This window comes from Xenopus laevis, chromosome 7L (genome assembly GCF_017654675.1).
Source record: "Xenopus laevis strain J_2021 chromosome 7L, Xenopus_laevis_v10.1, whole genome shotgun sequence".
Classification (NCBI taxonomy): Eukaryota; Metazoa; Chordata; class Amphibia; order Anura; family Pipidae; genus Xenopus; species Xenopus laevis.
The window spans coordinates 77,262,885-77,283,741 of NC_054383.1; the positions used below are offsets into that span (position 1 = coordinate 77,262,885).

The 20,857-nt window shown below is 39.7% G+C and overlaps 1 protein-coding gene across 1 annotated transcript in view; it reads right to left on the reverse strand.

The window, feature by feature from the left end:
- slc37a2.L (solute carrier family 37 (glucose-6-phosphate transporter), member 2 L homeolog) overlaps positions 1-17,317 on the reverse strand; it is a 36,033-nt gene extending 18,716 nt beyond the window's left edge. Inside the window, 7 exon segments of the mRNA NM_001085961.1 lie at positions 2,131-2,297; positions 4,020-4,096; positions 5,103-5,238; positions 7,615-7,693; positions 10,350-10,437; positions 11,504-11,585; positions 17,140-17,317. Coding sequence (NP_001079430.1) covers positions 2,131-2,297; positions 4,020-4,096; positions 5,103-5,238; positions 7,615-7,693; positions 10,350-10,437; positions 11,504-11,585; positions 17,140-17,198 — 688 coding nt within the window. The 5' untranslated portion in view covers positions 17,199-17,317.
- Positions 17,318-20,857: the final 3,540 nt, after the last annotated feature.

A 20,857-nucleotide genomic window follows, 5' to 3' on the forward strand; every position in this document is an offset into this window, starting at 1 on the left:
GCCATCTTCAGTAAGTACATGCACTATTGGAGCAATTTTCCGTTTTGGGACAACTGCACATGTGCTGAAAGTCACGGAAATTTCTGAAGCGCCATGTGAAGACCCGAAGATTACCGAAGCAGCTGAAAATGGCACCCATGAACTTCGCTGGACAGTATCTGCACTGAGGGGTAAGTAAAGACTTAGGGGCATTTGCTGGGGGGAGGAGGGAGGGGCCTATGTAGGGTAGGGAGTTAGGGGTTTTTAACTTTAGGGTTTGCTTCTCCTTTAAAAGCAATAATGTATGCATAAGTCATTTACTGGTCAACTGTTTGAAAGCAAACATCTGATGGGTTGCTTTGGCTTTCTAGACCCAGGCAAACTTTCCCTTTATATTACTGTTTGAGGTGTCATAGCAATGCAATCTATAAGGATGATGACAGCTGCTAAGCTAATCACATTTCTTCATGAAACCCCCCCCCCCCATTTCAAAATTAAAGGTTGGTACATGTTAGACCACATAAATGCCATATTAGGCCCAGACACAACCCCATCCAGCTTTGAGCTAATAGTAGGGATGCACTGAATCCCAGATTTGGTTCAGGATTTGGCTGAATTCAAGCTATTTTTAGCTGGTTTCAGCTGAATCAAAGAGCCTGAGCAAAGAGAATCTGAACCCTAAATAACACTTAGCACCGCAGAGGGTTTGGTATTCAGCCAAATTCATTCCCAAGGATTTAGGGAATGGGCCGAACCCCAGACTACAGGGTTTGGTGAATCCCTAGGTAATAGGGACATACAGCAGGTATTTGTTTAAAGCTTAATTCCCAGTCCTTGTACTTGGCGTCTGTTTACTTGAGTATTGAAATGACAATTCTTTACATTTATGACCTATGGAGTAAAGACTTTTGCTCAAACTGTACCTGCATTACCACCTACACATGTTCTTAGCCCCTTCACTCATACTGTAGTTGTATTTATTACCTTCTGTGGTAAAAGATGAAATTATTTGAGCAGCTGTACTTGGATTACATTACTGCACCTTTCTCCCACATCTTTCACAATTTTTACATTTCTCCAGTTTATATCTCTGTATTGTTGGACCCCGATACAACAGAGGAGTCTGCTGTTTTTAACTTCCAGACCTTCATAAGATTAGGCCCATAAGGGCAATTTGAGGTGATCATATTTCAGTTAAAAGCATGGCCAAGCTGGTAAAACCCCCAAAATAGGACTCTGTCTGTCACTGGGGTTTGCATTCACTGTGCAAGCCGCCCCACTTGCAAACCCCTTTCATTTGATCAGATGCTACTTGTCACATGTTTAATGCTTTTAATTTTTTTATGTGGACACTAGCAGCTTAAAAATATGAACTACAACAGGCAGTAAATTCAGGGGTGCTTCGCCAATGAGGCAAGTTGAGGCTGTCGCCTCAGGCGGCAGCGCCCCACTAGGTGCCAGGAGCAGCAAAAATGCTGCTCCTGGTACTTTAAGAGCGAATTTCTGGGGGAGGGGGGGCAGCAGCAACTGCTGCTGCCTCAGGCGGCAGAGGGGCCAGGATCGCCCCTGAGTAAATTAAAGGGGTTGTAAAAATTACATTGTGCCTACTAAAAGAAAAAATAATTTCAAGCAAACTTCTAATATGCATTAATTCCCGTGGTTGTTTCAGACTATTCAGAAAATGTGAAGAAGCATGCAAGGCATGCTGGGAATGGAATCTTGCAGGAGGAGAGCTGAATTCTGCTACATTGTTTAAAAAGACCAAGTAGTGCTAGAAAAGGGACAGGAATAGGCTGCACTTACATTTACAAATAATTTTAAACTATTGAAAAAAATGTATTAATATAAGTTGTTGAAAAATATTTTTTCTTTTATTAAGCAAAATGTTATTTTTGGGGTTTGTATCATCTTCCGTTATCATTGAAAATCTGCTTTGAAAGACAGCAGTAATTCACAGGACAGTAAATAACTAAACAGCTTAGTGACTAGTAAATAGATAATTAAGTAATTAGGGCAGAAAACATAAAATATAAAGATAGGTTCTATCAGCGATATATTTGGATATTTAAATCCCAGATCAAATGTCCCTGCTCTCATAAGCTGGTCTCTTAACTTAGTACAGAAAAGCAAAGAGGATTTAGAACCACTTACATTCAACAAGGAAGAAAAAGCAAAAGATACCAAAGGCAGCAATTATTATTCCTGGCACAATGAAGGACAGGCCCCAGGCAGTTGAAACAAAAGCTCCTGCAATTAGTGATCCCAGTATATTGCCAACAGCAGTGTGGGAATTCCAGATACCCATGATAAAGCCTCTCCTGTAAGTGGAACAAATAAACACATATATTTGTTACAGTTGGTATTAAGGACAAGGCAATCTTAAATCACAGTATTTTGTTAGTCACTAGGTTTCATAAAGAACTAGCCAGGGGTATGTATGGTATTTAGGTGAGCAGTGCAGCACTGCCATTTTATTCATCTCTTAAATGCTACTTGCATGGACTTGGGCTGATCACATGCACAGAGTAGTACAGGTATGGGATCCGTTATCCGGAAATCCATTATCCAGAAAGTTCCAAATTACGGAATGGCCAAACAATCCAATTTTTTTTAAAATGATTTCCTTTTTCTCTGTAACAATAAAACAGTAGCTTGCCCTACTCCCAACTAAGATATAATTAATCCTTATTGGAAGCAAAACCAGCCTATTGGGTTGATTTAATATTTACATGATTTTCTAGTAGACTTAAGATATGAAGATCCTTTATCCAGAAAGCCCCAGGTCCCACGCATTCTGGATAAAAGTTCTCATACCTGTAATTCTTCTAAGACAGGATGTAAATTACATACAACTACCCCAAGCCTATGCAAGAAATAGGAGCTTAAGAAATATAGCGGGTCATGCTCCCCAGCCAAAAGAAAAAGCACACTGATGGGTGTATAATAAACTGGAATCCTCCAGTGATTATTTTTTGTCTTCTAAACAAAAGTAAACACAGCTTTTCGTATGAAAAAAAAAAAAAAAAACGAATTTCGAGCTATTTTTTGTGTACTTCAACTAGGGAATAGTCCAAATTCGATTTGAATAAAAAAATCGAAAATTCGAATATTGAAATTTATTATGTACTGTCTCTTTAAAAATTCGACTTCGACCATTCATCATCTAAAATCTGCCAAATTGCTGTTTTAGCCTATAGGGGACCTCCAAGAACCTATTTGAAGTCAATTGGTGGAAAAACGTTGAATCGAATTCGAACGAATGCACTATTCCTTCGATTCAAATTTGGCCGAATACGGACATATTTGATCAAAAAAAAAAAGTTTTTTCAATTTGAAATTCAACCCTTGATAAATATGCCCCTTAAACTGGTTGCAGATAGATAATATCTCGCAGATCAAGACAATTATATTCCACACATTAGGGGACCAAATGTAACTAATTTTATGGATCAGCATATGGGTCAACTACCCAGTTCAGTAAGAGGGAGGCACACCTGTGACATGCCCAACGACCCTATACATGAACAAAAATCAGTCAGGCTGGTTCTTTAATTGACAAGCTTTAGAGTAATAACACCAGTGACTGCCAAACTGATGCGTTTGGGGACCCATATCCATACACAATTATAGAGTACAATCAGAAATAAAAACCCATCTTTTTATTTTGATAAAAAAAATCCAAGTTAGCAGTCTGAATTCTAAACTCCCTTTGTGGCAAAAGAATTAGACTAGTCCTTCCTTTGCATTCCGTTTAAGCACAAGTAGGATTGCGGACTTTGGGCCACAGTCCGATGCCTATATGCTTAAAAAAAAAATCATTCTAACCCAAGAAAAGTATCATAGATAAAACTACTGTATCCCTTCAACTGAACCTCACTTCAAGTAGTGAGAAAGCGGAGGCAAATTTTTCTGAGGGATAAAAATGTGATGCACATAGTGCTCAGTGCTATGGGTACTAGTATCCACACAACAAAGTGATGTTTAACTGCTCACAGCACTCAAAGCACATTAAGATGATTTTTATTCATAAATGTACTTACTTCCCTTTTCCAAACCAGTTTCCCATGCATGTGACCACTGCAGGCCATCCTGTTGTTTGAGCCAAACCATTCAATATCTGTAAAAGAATGGGAAGGACATCAGCATGCTGGGTATCTTATTAGTTTAACACCAAAATCTTTGGCTAAATATTGAACAATATATCTGCATCCATCGGTCATTAACATTTTAGTTTGTGGTAAACAATGGTGTTTTCTTTAGCAGAGTCTTTATCTTCTTACTGTTCGAGGTCTTTAAACTCAGCACTTTCTCATAAGTTAAAGCATCGGTGTTCTTTGGCTCAAACGACAAAAATCATAATAATCAATACACACTTTCATGGTCAATCATTTGTGCACTCTATGAAGGAATACCGTGTAATGGTTCCAATCAACAAATACTAACAATCAAGCCAGTATAAAAAAAAAATAAACATGTATTTTTAATCATTCACATCAATGTAATTGTAACTGTAGTATGCAAACAAAATAAACTGATAAAGGGTTTAGTTGTTTCAGAACAATAACCTTTATGGTGAGGATAATTAAAAGGTGAAACTGTCACTTGCAGGGCAGGGGGTGATTTCAGGCCACTGTAGAAAACACAGTGGGCCAACGCCCATACTCTGCCCTGTATGCCATAAGGCTTATAAATAGATCGCTCCCACCCTTAAGTGCTCATTTACAGAACACTTGCTTGTGAAAGGGGTTTGATAACAGGTCCATTGCAGTTCTGTACTTAATGCCTTTCACTCAGTAATTTGTGCATCTGAACATTTTGCCCCCTGAACTCCCCCCATGAATCCAATGCTTCCAAATGCAGGCAAAACTATATTTATCCAAGATGTTCATTCTGGACCTCAAAGGCCTGTGTCTATGGGTGATAAACACTGGCTGGGGTGCAAATGCAAAAAAACCTAGTGATTTGCACCCTGTCCTGCACTACTTAGATTACCCTTTAGTGTTTTACAATGTCATTGTCATTAGCATGTTTTGAAAGTCAGCTGTGCCTGGTTTCAAGTTGGTTCTGTCCCTTGTGAAGTTGGACTAATGAATTTGCAGGAACTATGAAGACTGAATTCCTACCTGAAACAATATATAATACCAGAGCGCATGAATATTCCAGTAATAGCCAAATCCCATGAAAGAAGTGAATATACCACTAATGATCATGCCTCCTGAGAGATAGTAGCGCAAGGGCAGGCGTTCTCCAAATATGCCACTAAAAAAAAAAAAAAAAGTTCATTAATAGCACTGTAATGACCAAAAGCTGTTGCGGATTGTTTGGCCTGCAAAACAATCTAGTGCTCTACTAGTTTAGAGCACCCCAGTTGAGGTCCAAACTTATGCAAAACAATGAATGCTACACTTTGTACAGTGATTCTAATCTTATCATATTAAAATAAATATTGGTAATAGGCAAGGGGTTAATAAAAAAGAGTTAACAGGTATAAATGCCCTGCACCTGGCACTTACTCACCTAGACAATAAAGACATGTATGTACGAAGACGTAGACTTTAGCTCAGCATTCAATACATAATAACAATAATTCATCAATGCCTGTTAAGCTGAGCATGTTGGGCCTGAACACCACTATCTGCAACTGGATCTTGGACTTTCTGACCAAGAGACCTCAGGCAGTCCGAATGGGAAGAAACATCTCCAGCACCATCATACTGAGCAAGGGGGCTCCACAAGGCTGTGTTCTCAGTCCACTGCTGTTCACACTGCTGACTCGTGACTGCATGGCAAGGCATGAGTTGAATCACATCAAGTTCGCTGTCGATACAACAGTGGTGGGTCTCATAGGCAAGAACAATTACTCAGCATATAGACAAGAGGTAAAATGGCTAATTGACTGTTAATAATCTGTCTATAAACACGAACAATACAAAGGAAATAGTTGTTGACTTCAGAAGACCACGTAGTGATCACATGGGTACATCTGGCGGAGAACCTCTCCTGGACCCTTAACAACAGCTTTATAGTGAAGAAGGCACAGCAACGTCAACTTTCTACTTAAAGGAATAGTTCAGTGTGAAAATAAAATCTGTGTAAATAGATAGGCTATGCAAAATAAAAACTGTTTCTAATATAATTAGTTAGCCAGAAATGTAATGTATAAAGGCTGTAGTGAATAAAACAGCCAGAATCCAACTTCCTGCTTTTCAGCTCTATAACTCTGAGTTAGTCAGCAACTTGAAGGGGGGCCACATGGTACATTTCTGTTCAGTGAGTTTGTAATTGATCCTCAGCATTCAGCTCAGATTCAAAAGCAACAGATATGACCCATGTGGCTCTCCCTCAAGTCTCTGATTGGTTACTGCCTGGTAACCAGGGTAACCAGTCAGTGTAAACCAAGAGAGCTGAAAAGCAGGAAGTAGTGTTCAGACTGACTTGTTATACATCAAATCACTCCAGCCTTTATACATTACATTTTTGGCTAACTAACTATATTAGAAACATTTTTTATTTTGCACAGCCTGTCTATTTACCCAGTTTTTATTTTTACACTGAACAATTCCTTTAAGCTGAAAAAAGCCCATCTTCCGCCATCTATCCTCACTATCTTTTACAGAAGGTCTATTGAAAGCATTTTATGCAGCTGCATCCCTACCTGGTATGGAAACTGCTCTGTATTAGATCGCAAGATCCTGCACCAGGTGGTGAGGACAGTGGAAAAGATCATTGTGGTATCACTTCCCACCATTATGGTTATTTACCACATCCGCTGTTTCCAGAAGACTACCAGTATTGTCTGGGATGGCACCCACCTTGCAGTAAAAAAAAGATACCGCAGTATTGGGGCGCTAACTTCCAGAATGTGCAACTGCTTTTTTCCACAAGCCATCAGGCATCTCAACTCCCAAGGACTGAACTGAAGACATACAAATGTATGTCTACCTTGCCCAGCAGGACCATGTATTGTTCACCTCAAGAACTCACACTTGATATACCTCATATATTATTATGTGTAGCACCATGAGTTCTAGAGGAACGTTATTTAGTTCTATGTCCTGTATATGGCTGAAACGACAATAAAATCCACTTAACTTGGAAATGCCTACCATTACATTTCTTAAACCATACATTTTGCATCAGCTACAATACTTTAATTCTTATTTGTTACTTAAAGAAATGGGATCTGCAAAAACAGGACTTTACAGGGCCCTATTATTTTTATAAATGTAAGAGCTGTGACTATGGCCCTACGATTGTCCAATGACTGCTTCTATTAGCCGACAGTAGGTGCTGGGAGTGGCAGCATCTCATCTGCATTTGGTGGTTCAGCACAGTCCCGAGTAGAGGCTACATAGAAAACAGTGGGCTTTGTTAATACATGCGTTAGTACGTGGTCAAAGTCAAATGCATAAAAACGGTTTCAGGATGAGTCTGTGACATCAGGGGGAGGTGTGGTGCCAGTTTGGAAGTGGGTCAGTGCCATCAGGGACAGGGCAATGATGCGGCAATTGGGGATTAGTTTAACGATATGTCATTTAGTTCAGTCCTGTCCGGATTTTCTAATTTAAAAAACGAACTGTCCAGGAGAAAAACAAACTGGTGGCAACTCTAGTTTCTATGACAGTTTTTACTTACCTGAAAAACATTCCAATTGCATAGGAAACCAAGAAGGCTGTGTCCAATGAGCCAAGAAGCTCTTTATAATTTGTGTTTTCTGAAATCAAGAAGACAAATGATTTAATGTAGAATCTGTTTATTTCAGTTGCTGGCTCACAATTTACATCCTGTCAGAATGAACAGCTTTCAGTCTGGATAAATCAGAAATAGTGTATAGTGCCTACTAAAAATTTTACAACACACAGTTTTAGAATTTAGGGAACAATGTGGTCAGTCATACAAGCATCAAACTTAAAAAAAAAAAATCAAAAAAAAAATCATGAACCATAGTCAGCTTGGATATTGACAGAATGTTATTATCAGTAATGGAAAATACGATACATATTTTTCACGTGCAACTTCCCTGTATTTTACAGGAAAAAAATCTACAATTAAAAAATTCTTCCACGACATGTTTCCCACGATGGAAAATAAAAACCAGGAACCTAAAATAAATCCTATAATAATATATAACTATTGTAAGGCATGTATAATTCAGTTGTTCTCTTCATGGAGGGGGTTTGGGGGGGGGGGGGGAAGTGTCTCAAGGATGAAATCTTCCCAGAAGACAGGATCCGTTTGTGGGAACAAGGATTAACAATCCAGTCATAACAAATTGCCAAATGAAACACAAGTTGCAGATATAGTATACGTAATTACCTTAAAACAACACATAACTAGTAACTAGTTAACTAGTGGAGTAGTGGAAGTCCCAATCTTATATACCACAGCTTTGAATGAGCTTAAGTAGTATATGGTCTTAGGGATTTTGCTTTTAATGCCCTTGATCCTGAGAAGAAATATACCAATACTGTATGTCAAAAACTAATTTGATATATTTAAGTTGGCACTTTCAGGATAATTGAAATTCACTTTTTACCTTAATTATTTGATCAGCAGACATTCTTATCTTGAAAGGTGTTTTGTATAAAATGACTTATTAATACATTTGTAATAATGCAATTATCAATATGTGATTTACATTAATGTGATGTTTGTATCTGTTCATCAAAATGTCCACATGGATATTAAATGATAAATCAAATGTCCTTCCGTCAGAACTGCAGACTGCACATTTCTAACTGGACTGGTAACATGTATAATGGGTTATATTACCATTGCACATAATGTCGATGTGGGAGTTACTGGCGTATGATCATTTCAAAATATTTGTTGTCTTCACTAACCTCTTGCGCTTATTAACCCACAGCTTGTTAGTGCATATATTTTCCCATTACTATGAGTTATAGAAAGGGCAATAGAGGATAGAGTTGCTTGCCAACAGCTTTATAAAAGTTACAGAATTTCAACATGAATTCTTATCTACATTGCTAGCTACAAAGGACAGGACCATGTTTAGCAACAAAAGTCACAGTAACCGATACAGTGAATACTCTCCACTGAGGATCACCATGGCTCACTTCAATGCATATAGCAATAAAGAAGATCACCCAGAAACATCTCTTTTCAGATTTCGAGCCATTAATGTGTGTCTTAAGCTGGCCATAGATGCAAAGATCCGATCGTACGAATCATCGTACGATCGGACTTTCCCATCTCCCGACCCGCCACTAACCATTCAGATCAAAGTCTTACCAGTCAGATTAGTAAAAGAACAGATCAGCAATGTTCTGCCCCTGACAGCAATCGTACGATATCTATGTCCAACCAAAGCTAGTGACAGTCTCCCACTGAAAATCGTACGATCGGCAATACACGCAGAGATATTATCGGCAGCCGACAGAAATTTTCTAACCTGCCCGATCGACCAAACGACCGATCTCCGCCGGACGAAAAATGTCGGGACTCTCCACACACGGTTCGAAAATCGAGGATTCGTACGATCAGATCTTTGCATCTATGGCCAGCTTAAGACTACTGCTGAATTTATATTGCCATCAATGTAACCCATAGTCATGAGACATTGGACAGGACACAGGATTTCCTGGCAATTTAGAGAGTTGTGGTTTAGTGAGGCACTGCCCATCATTAATATGTGCTGGCTGGGGTAGGGGGGCCCATCGGGCTACCACCTCAGAGATCTCCATACCCCCTCAGGGCCCCCCACACCAGTCGCAAATTGAACTTGCTGATGCCGCCCCCAGTGCCCCCATCACATATATGCCTTACACTTAACTGCTGTGGCCACCATTCGGGGAGGTCCACGGCCAAAGGAGCAACACATTTTGGTGGGGAGCGTGTCTGGGTTGGTACTGGCTGGACAGTGAGGTTCAACCCTCTCAGATTTCCAAAATGTTCTCATTATACCACTTTAGAGAGTTCTTTTTACATCATATTCTACAAATGTGTATAACTAAACATGATGTGTAAGCATCAAGCAGATTTCCAAAATGTTCTCATTATCCCACTTTAGAGAGTTCTTTTTACATCATATTCTACAAATGTGTATAACTAAACATGATGTGTAAGCATCATGTGTATCACCACCTCAAAATTACACTGGAGGAAAATGCTGCATCATGGGTAAAAGACACCGCAAATTACACTTGCAAATGAGCCCTGAGGTTTCTTCATTAAACTGAATGTGACCTTTTATTATTGTGTGGCTTTTCTTCTACTTAATGGTTGTTTTCCCCAGAGAATGGCTTTGTGTGAAGTAAATTTGGTGGCGAGAACCACAAATTATAAATGTGAACACAAGAAAGGCAAATAATTTGACTTTCACTGTAAGTGACTGCAAATATTTTACTAACCGAAAGGAGCCCAGCTGCACCATGTGGTGTCATTTTCAGAAATATTTGGAGGATTGGGGAGAGCCGAGCAGTTCCTGTGTAGTTGCCCCTGGAATATATAAAAAAAATAAATTATATATATATATAATATATATACCACTCAGTACTGCAGAGGTTAAACAATTCCCTGCTGCGGGTTGACAAAGAAGCAAAATCAATTTTTTCCCTCTGATTCATTTCTAAATGGAAAAACAATGTAATATCTACTCCCTCGCTCATTTATACATTATCAGCATTCCAAGTTGCACATATATGGCAGTGTACACATATATTTGTTTGAAGCAACACAAGGAATGGGGGAGAAGGGGATCTACACGTCACTCCAGGTGCCTAGGACAATCCTGAGCACAGATGTAGCTCTTAACTCCAGCACCTACCTACAGTTCAGAGCAACCATATTAAAAGGTACAGCAACACCAAAAAAATTAAAGCATTTTAAAGAAACAACTATTTACTGTACTGTTGCTATGCACTGGTAAAACTGGGGTGTTTGCTTCAGTATAATTTATATAAACAAGCAGATGTGTAGCTATTCAAGCACAGGATACACAGTAGATAACAGATAAGTCTTAAAGAATCCCATTGTATACTGCAGAGCTTATATGTTATCTGCTGTGTATCCTGTGCCCTTTCTCTTTTTTTTAGCTCTGAATGGCTGCCCCCATGGCTACACATCAGCTTTTTTTTTTATATAAACTATAGTAGTGTTTCTTCTGCAAACACACCAGTTGTACCAGTACAGATCAACAGTACATGACATTTTTATCAATTATAAACACTTTAATTTTTTGGCGTTACTGTTTTTGTTTTTTTTTAAATGTTGGTTGCAACAAAACCAGCCCTTTAAGGTCCCTTACACATGGGCATTTGTTCCTGTGTGATGTGTTGGACATTTCAGTGGACGTGTGTGGGTACAGTCCCCATAGAGAAGAATTGTGTAAGTTTACTTCTGTATTGGCTCCTGTGAATGCTTTTTGTGTGTTCCACTGCAGGGTATAATGGTTACAAATGTCAGTGTGTAAGGGCCATTTATCAAGATAAACCTTTTGTCTCACAAATACCACTGCTGCTGTTGTATTAACCCAAACCAATCCAAATGATCCCTAATGACTTACCTTTACAATACTGATCGGTTTTCTTGAAAGGTGATAGCATGTATAAAACAAAAAGGTCATCACAATGATAAACCCCCGATAACTGCAAAGATAAAAATAGACAAATATATATATTATATATTAACCAATTAACATTGGTTAAAGGGATGGAAGATTTAAAATTATTAGGGTAGATTTGTTAGGGTTCTTCACAATGAGGACAGTGAGGTTGTGGAATGCCCTGCAGGATGATTCGGTTAATGCAGGCTCGGATGTTTTCTTGGACAGACATAATATCAAAGGCTATTGTGATACTAAAATCTACACTTAGTATAAATATAGTTCAATATTGTGAGTGTATGGAGGGTTCAGTATGTGTATGTACCTGTATGTGCGCTGGGATTCATTTGGAGGTGTTGAACTTAATGGACTTTAGTCTTTTGTCAACCCAACTTAACTATGCAACGATTGCCTCTAAAGGGGTTAAAGCAGGAATTTATAACCTGTGGGACAGGGCATATAAATGGGGTGCTGTCTCCAGAGTAGCAGTTAATAATGTAAGATATCTTCCTTCAATAGTAAATAATTAAAAAAAAAATAATTATTTTGGAGGAAGGTTAACCAATACTGGTTTAAAAAGAAAATACAGGTATGGGATCTCGAAACCCATTGTCCAGATTGCTCCAAAATCTGGGAATTCCATTTCCCAAAGTGACCTTTTAGAACAAGCAGACCCCCTGTCAATGTTCCCAAAGGTGCACTCGTGTGTTTGAGGCCAAATTGTGATGCGCAAAAAGAATTGTGTGTAAAAACATGAATTTTTTAATTTATTCTGGCCTGCAAACACAGTTTTTAAATAAATGAGCACACAAGTTTAAAATGTGAGCATAAAATAATTATTTTGCACACATAGCCAAGAATGAATTAGAGGGAACATCGCTCCTGTCCAGAAAACCTAAGGCTCCAAGAATTCTGAATAACAGATCCCACACCTGTATAATCCTCAGCTGTGTATGTAGTCTTCTCTTGACAGGTCTACACAAGCCTCCGTATTAACAGACTTTTGGCAAGGAGACAGAAATACAAACAGAGAAATACAGTCCTTACCCAGGATTCTATTTTTCTTTAAAGCAAGATCTTGCACATAACACACACATTTATTCATAAACAAGCTGCATTACCATATCCATTTAACTCAAATGTGCACACAAATGTATGAAAAAGGAAATGTTCTCTTAGAGCAAAACTACAAAAGAATGTGAGAAGGCTGCTTATGCCAGAGTTTCCTACTGACTTATGCATATATGAATCACAGTGTGGCTTGTGTCACATGATAGATGTAACGTGCTATGAGTCAAACTGAAAAAAAAATTAGGAAGCTCCCAAAACTCTGCTAATAACTACTACAGGCAACCAATTCACATGATACATTTATTTTTTTTGCAGACAAATTCTATGTACTACTTAAACCAAGTGTATATTTAAATCTCAAATAAACATACATTTATATGTAGAACTGGGTCAGATATTAATAAAGAAAAGTGAACCGAGTCTGGATCAGATCAGCTAGTAGACGCAGTATTCTTCTAGGGATCTGTTATTATTCTATCCCACTAAATGAGCAAATCTTCCCATGCCCAGTTTTAATCTGGCCATAAACTTAATAAGCAGATCTTTGCCCCATTTGACCACCTACATGCTGAATAATAAGGATTGCATACTGCATTAGAACAAACCCCGGGACAAAAGCATGTTCACAAATCTCCAACACAGCTTGGAAGGTATAAAGCCAAAGATAAGAATAACCGTATAATATCAGTATAAGTACTGATACTGAAAAGTGTCATTTAGTGCTGCTAGGGGTTTACAGGTGTTTAAGAAGTAATAGGTTAAAAACAGTACCTGTGTTGCCTCCCAATGAGTTCAATGGGAATGGGTTGTCACTAGTGGAACAGGCTGTTTCGTTTAGGTGACATACTGCTATACTGCTAAGTAAAATGAAAAATATATCCCTCATCTAGAAAGAGTTAAAGCATTTTCATTGAACATAAAGATTTAAAGCGTTTTCATTAAACATACTGTGAGAAATTCCTGATTTTGCAAATTGCGGTCACTGCTAAAAGCTTGAGTAAAGTTGCCAAAAAAAACACAGAAATGAAGCTGAACTGAAACACTGTCAGACAAAACTAAAAAAATCTTAGTCACAAGATGTTACCAGGTCAGCTACTTAACGGTGAAATCCTACACCAGGGCATACACACTGAATGAAGTGTCAACATTATTTATCATTATTAGCATTTATCTGCTATTTAAGATTGCTGTATAGTAATACTTGCTAAATGTTCCAATAGGAACGGGTCAGTTTGTTCCCAAAACATGATTACATATTGTCAGTTTGTTGTTTTTACTGCCTGCCCACACATGGTCCAATACTAGCTGTTAGCTGCCCATCCAGACCACAATGGCTTATTGGCCCATGTATGTGGACTAACAGCCTCTACAATGTATATCTTATTAAAAAGATCAGCCCTATATCTATTCGGGTACACAGACCCAATAAACTGATCAGCCCAATTTGTGCTAGCACGTGGGTTGTAGAAATCCAGCGTTAGGGCAAGGTTGAGCAGGTAAATGTTATATGTTGGTTAATCACTGTCTGAGGGTCAACATTGTCTTCCATGGGTCAGCTACATTAGCAAGCATTAGAAGAGATACTTGTTGATATGCAATGTTATCAGCAAGCAAACACAATGACATGATAGCACTTTAACCCTCTCTGTAAACACAGAGAGCTAAAGCCATAGATTCTACGTTTCCAGGTGGCCCTTTCTGAGGAATGCTCTATAGAAATTATTCTATTAGAAATACTCAGTATTGTGAGATCAAACAGAATGTTATAGAGCGTACTGTTCTTGGCGACTATCCAATTGGTCTTCATTTTCTTGTTTTTTAAGTATTTGTCGTCCTCTTCTGCCTTTTTCCAGCTTTCATATGGGGACTACTGACCCAAAAATCATGGTGCTATGTGAGGCTACATTTTATTGTTACTTTTCAATACTTACATTCAAGCCCTCTCCTATTCATCTTCAAACTACAACCTGGTTACTAGGGTAAACTGCCTCATAGCAACCAGGAAGCTGCTTCCAATACATTTATTTTGTAAAATTATGTTCCAAAATATATAGGATTTCATACACAAATGTGTCTGCATAGCCTACATTGTTGTGTCCAGTTCCTTATATAGGCAAGAGGATGGTGTACATTCAATTAGGCCTATTACAGGCTGTATAAATAGGGGTACTGTAAAGGCTTTCTGACTAATAATAAGAGGATGACCACACAATTTCATGTACACAGATATAATTTATGTGGGGCAATTATTTTTAATCTTATTTTTTGTTACTCAGTTTTCCTGTTGTAAAGTTACTATATAGGCCCAGGGTTTGTAGGTTTGTAGGTTTGTTCTTAAGTTGAATTTGTATGTAAGTTGAAACATATACATTTACTTATTAAATGCAACTTAAGACAGATGTCTGTCTTCACATAGTATTTATTTTTACCTTTCTGTGCTCTGTAGAAGACAACACACACCAGGGGATTGGGGCAGGTGGCTTATTAAAGCTAAATGCTAATAAAAGTCAAGCAAACCATGTATGTTACTGAAATAGCCCCATTTTGTAAGTATGAATTGTATGTAAGTAAGATGTATGTAATATATAGATTTATGAGCAAGCACTACTAAATACAGATTTTCCTTGGACTGAAATGATTTAAGATCACTTGCAGCAGAATAGATCAGCATACTTTTGCTTTTGGACTACACAGATTAGACACGGAATCACAAGTTTCAATAAACGCCTTAAGGAAAAGGCACACATGCTTCCTTGTGACAGGTTTTAACTGCAGCTACCTCATCAACCAGACATGGCCAGGCTTAGAGATTGGAGTACAGATTCACATGTCTGTTCATTGCATATAGTATCTAAGGGCCCTGATACATGTAAAGTAGACACAAATGGAAGATGGAGCATAAATGGAAGATGGAGCATAAGGGCTGAACTCCATGGCGCAATTACGTCTGATTCGTTGCCATGTGCAAAAGAGAATGGAACTGAGTGTAAAAATGCAGGTACAAACTAGATGTATCCGACTGTCGGATGAAAACGCAGCGTGCAGTGTTTTCATCCAACAGTCGCATACATGTAGTTTGTACCCTCAATTCACATTCAGTTCCCTTCTAATCTGCACATCTGACTCATTGCATGGGGACGAATTGGACATAAGCATGCTGTGGAATTCTGCCCTTATGCATAATCATAATATTAGTTCTGAAACATTAGCACTGGTGCCCAGCTATAGGAGTACTAATGGAAACTGCACTGCAGCTTTCATACCATCCAATTTGTTGGGCCGCTCCCAGAGACAACAATCATTAACCGGCTACTCTAGGGTGATGCTTCTTAGGAAAAAAAAAAAACAGGGTAATTTATGCGCCGATTTAAAAAATGCTAATGTTCTATACTGCGCATACACCAACCCATGGTGGCACAGGGTAATACCGCTACATTGAAATAGGCAAGAAAATGGCAGCTGTAACACTGCCCTCCCCATGATTCTCACTATGATGACAATTAAAGGGTTAACTTAACTGATAGCAGAAACTTGCACTAATTGGAAGCTCCAAGATGCAAGACTGACATAAGATAAGCACCATAGTGATGGATGCCAATTAAAGGAATACTACTTTTTACGCCTCAAACCAATAGCAAATGTCTAGTCAGTGTGAGCAGTGTCAGAAAAAAAAATTCCTTTCTGTCATGGGCTTTACAGTTATTAAATTACAGGTATGGGATCCATTATCTGTTATACTTGATCCCAACTAAGATATAATTAATCTTTATTGGAGGCAAAACAATTCTATTAATTAATTGTTTAAATGATTTTCTGGGTGGCATAAAGCATGGAGAGCCAAATAACGAAAAGACCCCTTATCCGGTAAGCCCCAGGTGCTGAGCATTCTAGACAACAGGTTCAATACCTGTATTAACAATTGTTTAACAGACTAATAATATAAAACATACAGAAGCAATTACAGGTACAAGATCTGGCATCTCAGTATCCAAATCATTGTTTGTAGCAGTTATGGAATTGCTATTTTGTCCCATATCTGGTGTTTTGGTTTTACTTAATTTGCATGTCTTTGAGACACAACAGGTGTACTTGAGGGGAAAGCAACAGTAAAATACAAACATTTGTAATACTTATGCTTTTCAGCAAACTTCCATCTTTAAATTGTAACATCCCAAGGGGAAAATGATTTAGAATGTTGTTTTCAACAGGCAGCAGACGCATTGCAGAGGCACATGGGATGGGATTCTGTCAGCATTACTAAATGACAGAACTTGTAAAACCAGTACATTTTGACAAACACGGTGGAGCTGCCATGGTCCATTTTTAAAGTTTCTATCTTTTGAAAACTCATTGTTTTTTAAAACATAATACAAATGGGTATTACAATACAATACATACACATCTGCTATTGTGAGAAAAAAACACATTTGCATGGGACAGGCCCTCCTGGGGATGCTGGGAGCTGTAGCCCAGAGACAGGCTACACAAAAAGTGAAATGAGACACAGATGAAGGAAATTAACTTACCAGCTGTCTCTGGATACAGACTGCATGAGCCTGATGGCAGGCGCTAGGGAAGATCTCATGTCTGCTGTCAAGAAGCTTTCAGTTCCCTTACAGTGATGGTTTGCTTTGCTGGCAATTGAGCTGCTGCTGAAGATTGTTAGACCGGCAGCAGCCACTTAATAGGAAGGAGATGTCTATCGTTGATGTTTGCATTTATACTGAGTGAAGGCACATAGTACTGAGCGAGAATAAAGGGCAGGGTGCCAGGAGTGCTGGAGGAGGGGAGGGAAGACATGCTCAGAGGGTGGAGGGGGCTGGGCAATTGCCTCACCCACCCCCAGCCACTATCCCAAAACAAAGGAAGTAGAACTACCCATGGTGACAGAAACAAGGATAGGGGGTGTTTGGGGATTTAGATACTGCTGCACTACAAGCTTTAGTCACCTCAAACCTCTTTTGTCATTACAAGTACTGAATCTATTTTCTAGAAATCTTTCCACCGAGAATCCCCCTTCACTCTCTTCTGAACTATGCAGCAATGCCTTAAGTAAATTGCGGCACTTATTGTTCTCCTATTTAGGTCTGTAAGTTACCCACCCACTTAGACCTTAAGGGTTAGTTAACACGAGGAGTTTCTGGGAGATTTTGTCGCCTGGCGACTAAACACCTCGTCTTCTGAGTGATGATCATGCATGCGTGTTTGGTGATTCCAAAAAAAATCCGCCTGATTTGGAGGAGGGCCCCCACACTTTACTGACTGGATACATACAATAGCACTATATAAATGAAAACATATATGCATATATTCAGAAAGCTCTGAAATACAGGAAGCCCTTTTCCACAAGTCTATTTTAAGCACATACTTCTAATTGTTCTTTTTTAAATGATTACCTTTTTTTCTCTGCAATAATAAAACAGTACCTTGTACTTGATGGTAATTAAGATGCATAAATCCATATTTGTGGCAAAACAATCCTGTTGGGTTTTTTAAAACTTTTTTATGTTTTTAGTAAACTTGACAATGCAAATAATGGAGAGACTCCTATCTGGTCCCAAACATTTTAGATAACAGATCCAGAAACGGAACTAGAGGGGTGCAGGACGTGCAGCCGGGCCCCCCGTCCCCCTCCGTAAACCCGGGAACTGGCCGAGATATGCGCAGCGCACGGACTGCCGGGGGGCCCTGAGGGGGTGTGGGCCCTGGCCAGCTCGCACCCCCTGCTTCCCCGGTAGTTCCGCCCCTGAACAGATCCTATATCTGTACTGTGTAGTGTGGAGCAATGGATACTGAGAAAGCCTATACCCATGACTTGGCAACTAAGGCAGTTACACTGATGTCAAATTGGGACTTAAAAAAAGAAGACATGAATGGAGCTATGGCCCAATGCATTGCCAAGAATTTATATCACAGTGATCCCCAACCAGTGGCTCATGAGCAACATGTTTCTCATTAACCCCTGATGTTGCTCCCAGTGTCTGCAAAGCAGGTGCTTATTTTTGAATTCCAGGCTTGGAGGGAAGTTTTGGTTGGATAAAAAACTGGTGTACTGCCAAACAGAGCCTCCTTTAGGCTGCCCTTCCACATAGGGGCTACCAAATGGCCAATCATAGCACTTATTTTGCACCACCCAGGAACATTTTTCCTGCTTGTGTTGCTCCCTTGCACCTTTATATCTGAATGTTGTTCACAAGTAAAATAGGTAGGGGACCGCAGATCTAGAATAAGCACAACGGGGCCAGAGATAGCACATGCTGGGCCACCAAGATAAAGTCTATTAAGTGGACAGGACAGCGTGCACCAATTTCTTTTTTTTATTGGCTTCTCCAGAAACAACACCTGTGCCACACCCAATGGTGGTGGCACATGGGGAGATTAGTTGTCAAGCGATAAACCTTTGCTACAGAAGCGATACGGATGCCATCCCACACGATTCGCATTCTTGCCGGTGGGGAGGCATTTTGTTGAAATTAGTCACTGCAGTAGCAAAGTTTTATCGATTAGTAACTAATCTCCACGTGTGCCACCACTCTTGTAGTTCGGTAATTTTTTGGAACAATCATGGTGGTTCCGTGGCTACTGATTCATGTAACGCTGGCCATATACGAATAGACCTTTGCCCAATTTGTCCAAGCATATGCTGGGACAAAACATGAAGATCAGATGGTTCATGGGCTAATTTAGTTAATCTGAAAGGATTGTGGCCGCCATGTTGGATGTGTCAAAGAAATCTACCATGCCAACCTTTTTTATTCTGTGCATGCATACATATGAAATGATTTCTTCCAACAGCAGCAAAGTGGCAACAGAATTTTGCAGTTCATTGGCACTCAATGCTAGATGTTTTTTGAACATGTTGTGCACTCTCTATAGGGCATTTCCAGGGAGGCATTTTGTTCACCTAGGAATTTTTTTAGGACAATCTAAGCTTTCTAAACATGCCTGAGTTTTTCTGCAATTCCACTCCTTCAGCGTCGACTTCTCTATGGCGCTCATGGCCACACGCTTCCGGGTTTATGAGCCGGCATGATGACTTCAAACATATTTAATGGGACTTCTGTATGTATTACATTGCCCGTTGTTAGGTTCAACTTAGTTGGTTCCTGGCTGTGTATTCGTAGTGAATCCTTTCTGATTATCCTGGTATAGACCCTTGCTTGCCTGTGGTTTGACCACTCTGATCTCTCCAAAGCTGACCCTTGCCTGACTATTCTACACTCTCCAATTCTGATCCTTGCCTGTCTTCTGAGCTGTGTTACCTTCTGTCCAATATCCTTGGTAAAACGATCGTGCCCCTTTGCTCGTCCAGAACCCTTTGCTTGGCTCCTCTCTTATTAAGACCTGGCGGCATCCAATTAGCGAAGGGCTCCTCCTGAAGTGAAAGATGGCTGTTAAAGGCAGAAGCAAGAGCCGAGACCAGGGAGCCTAGCACTGGTTCGGGATTTAGGGTGCCGAACGTGACAACTGGCAGGTAAAGGAGAGGTAGGGAGAAGCACTCATATGTGCACAACTAAACATGGCTGTGGCACTATATGGTGGTGTAGTGCTCGTAGGGTCATAACTATTGTTTCCTCCAACTGGAGTGTGGACTGTAATATCCCGCACCTCTGGTGGGGAAATACATTTAGGTAATAGGTGTCCCCCCACGTATTGGTTGCACCGTATGGAATGCTGAAGTACGATTGTCAGATAGAATGTTGTGCTATTTTGGGCATGCAATGTGTAGCTGTTGATCTTCTCCCAGATGTGAGGGTGGTCTTGAATGTATATCAATACACAGGTCAGACCGGCTGTCAAAATGATAAACAGCTGCATCCATTTTAGTGGCATGACCCTCAGCCTGCCTGCTGTTTAGTTTAGGGACAATGGCAGATGTGCACTTTGTAGCCTTCTGGGGATGTGATTTCCTGTGAGTGACAATGGATCCCACCTGCCATTTCCCTAAAGCTGGCCATAGACGCAAAGATCCGATCGTACGAATCAACGTACGATCGGACTTTCCCATCTCCCGACCCTCCACTAACCATTCAGATCTAAGTCTTTACCATTCCGATCAAATAGAACAGATCACCCAATGTTCTGCCCCTGACAGCAATCGTACGATACTTATGTCTGACAACACTAGTGACAGTCTCCCTCTGAAAATCGTACGATCGGCAATACACGCAGAGATATTATCGGCAGCCGACAGAAATTTTCTAACCTGTCCGATCGACCAAACGACTGATCTCCGACGGACGA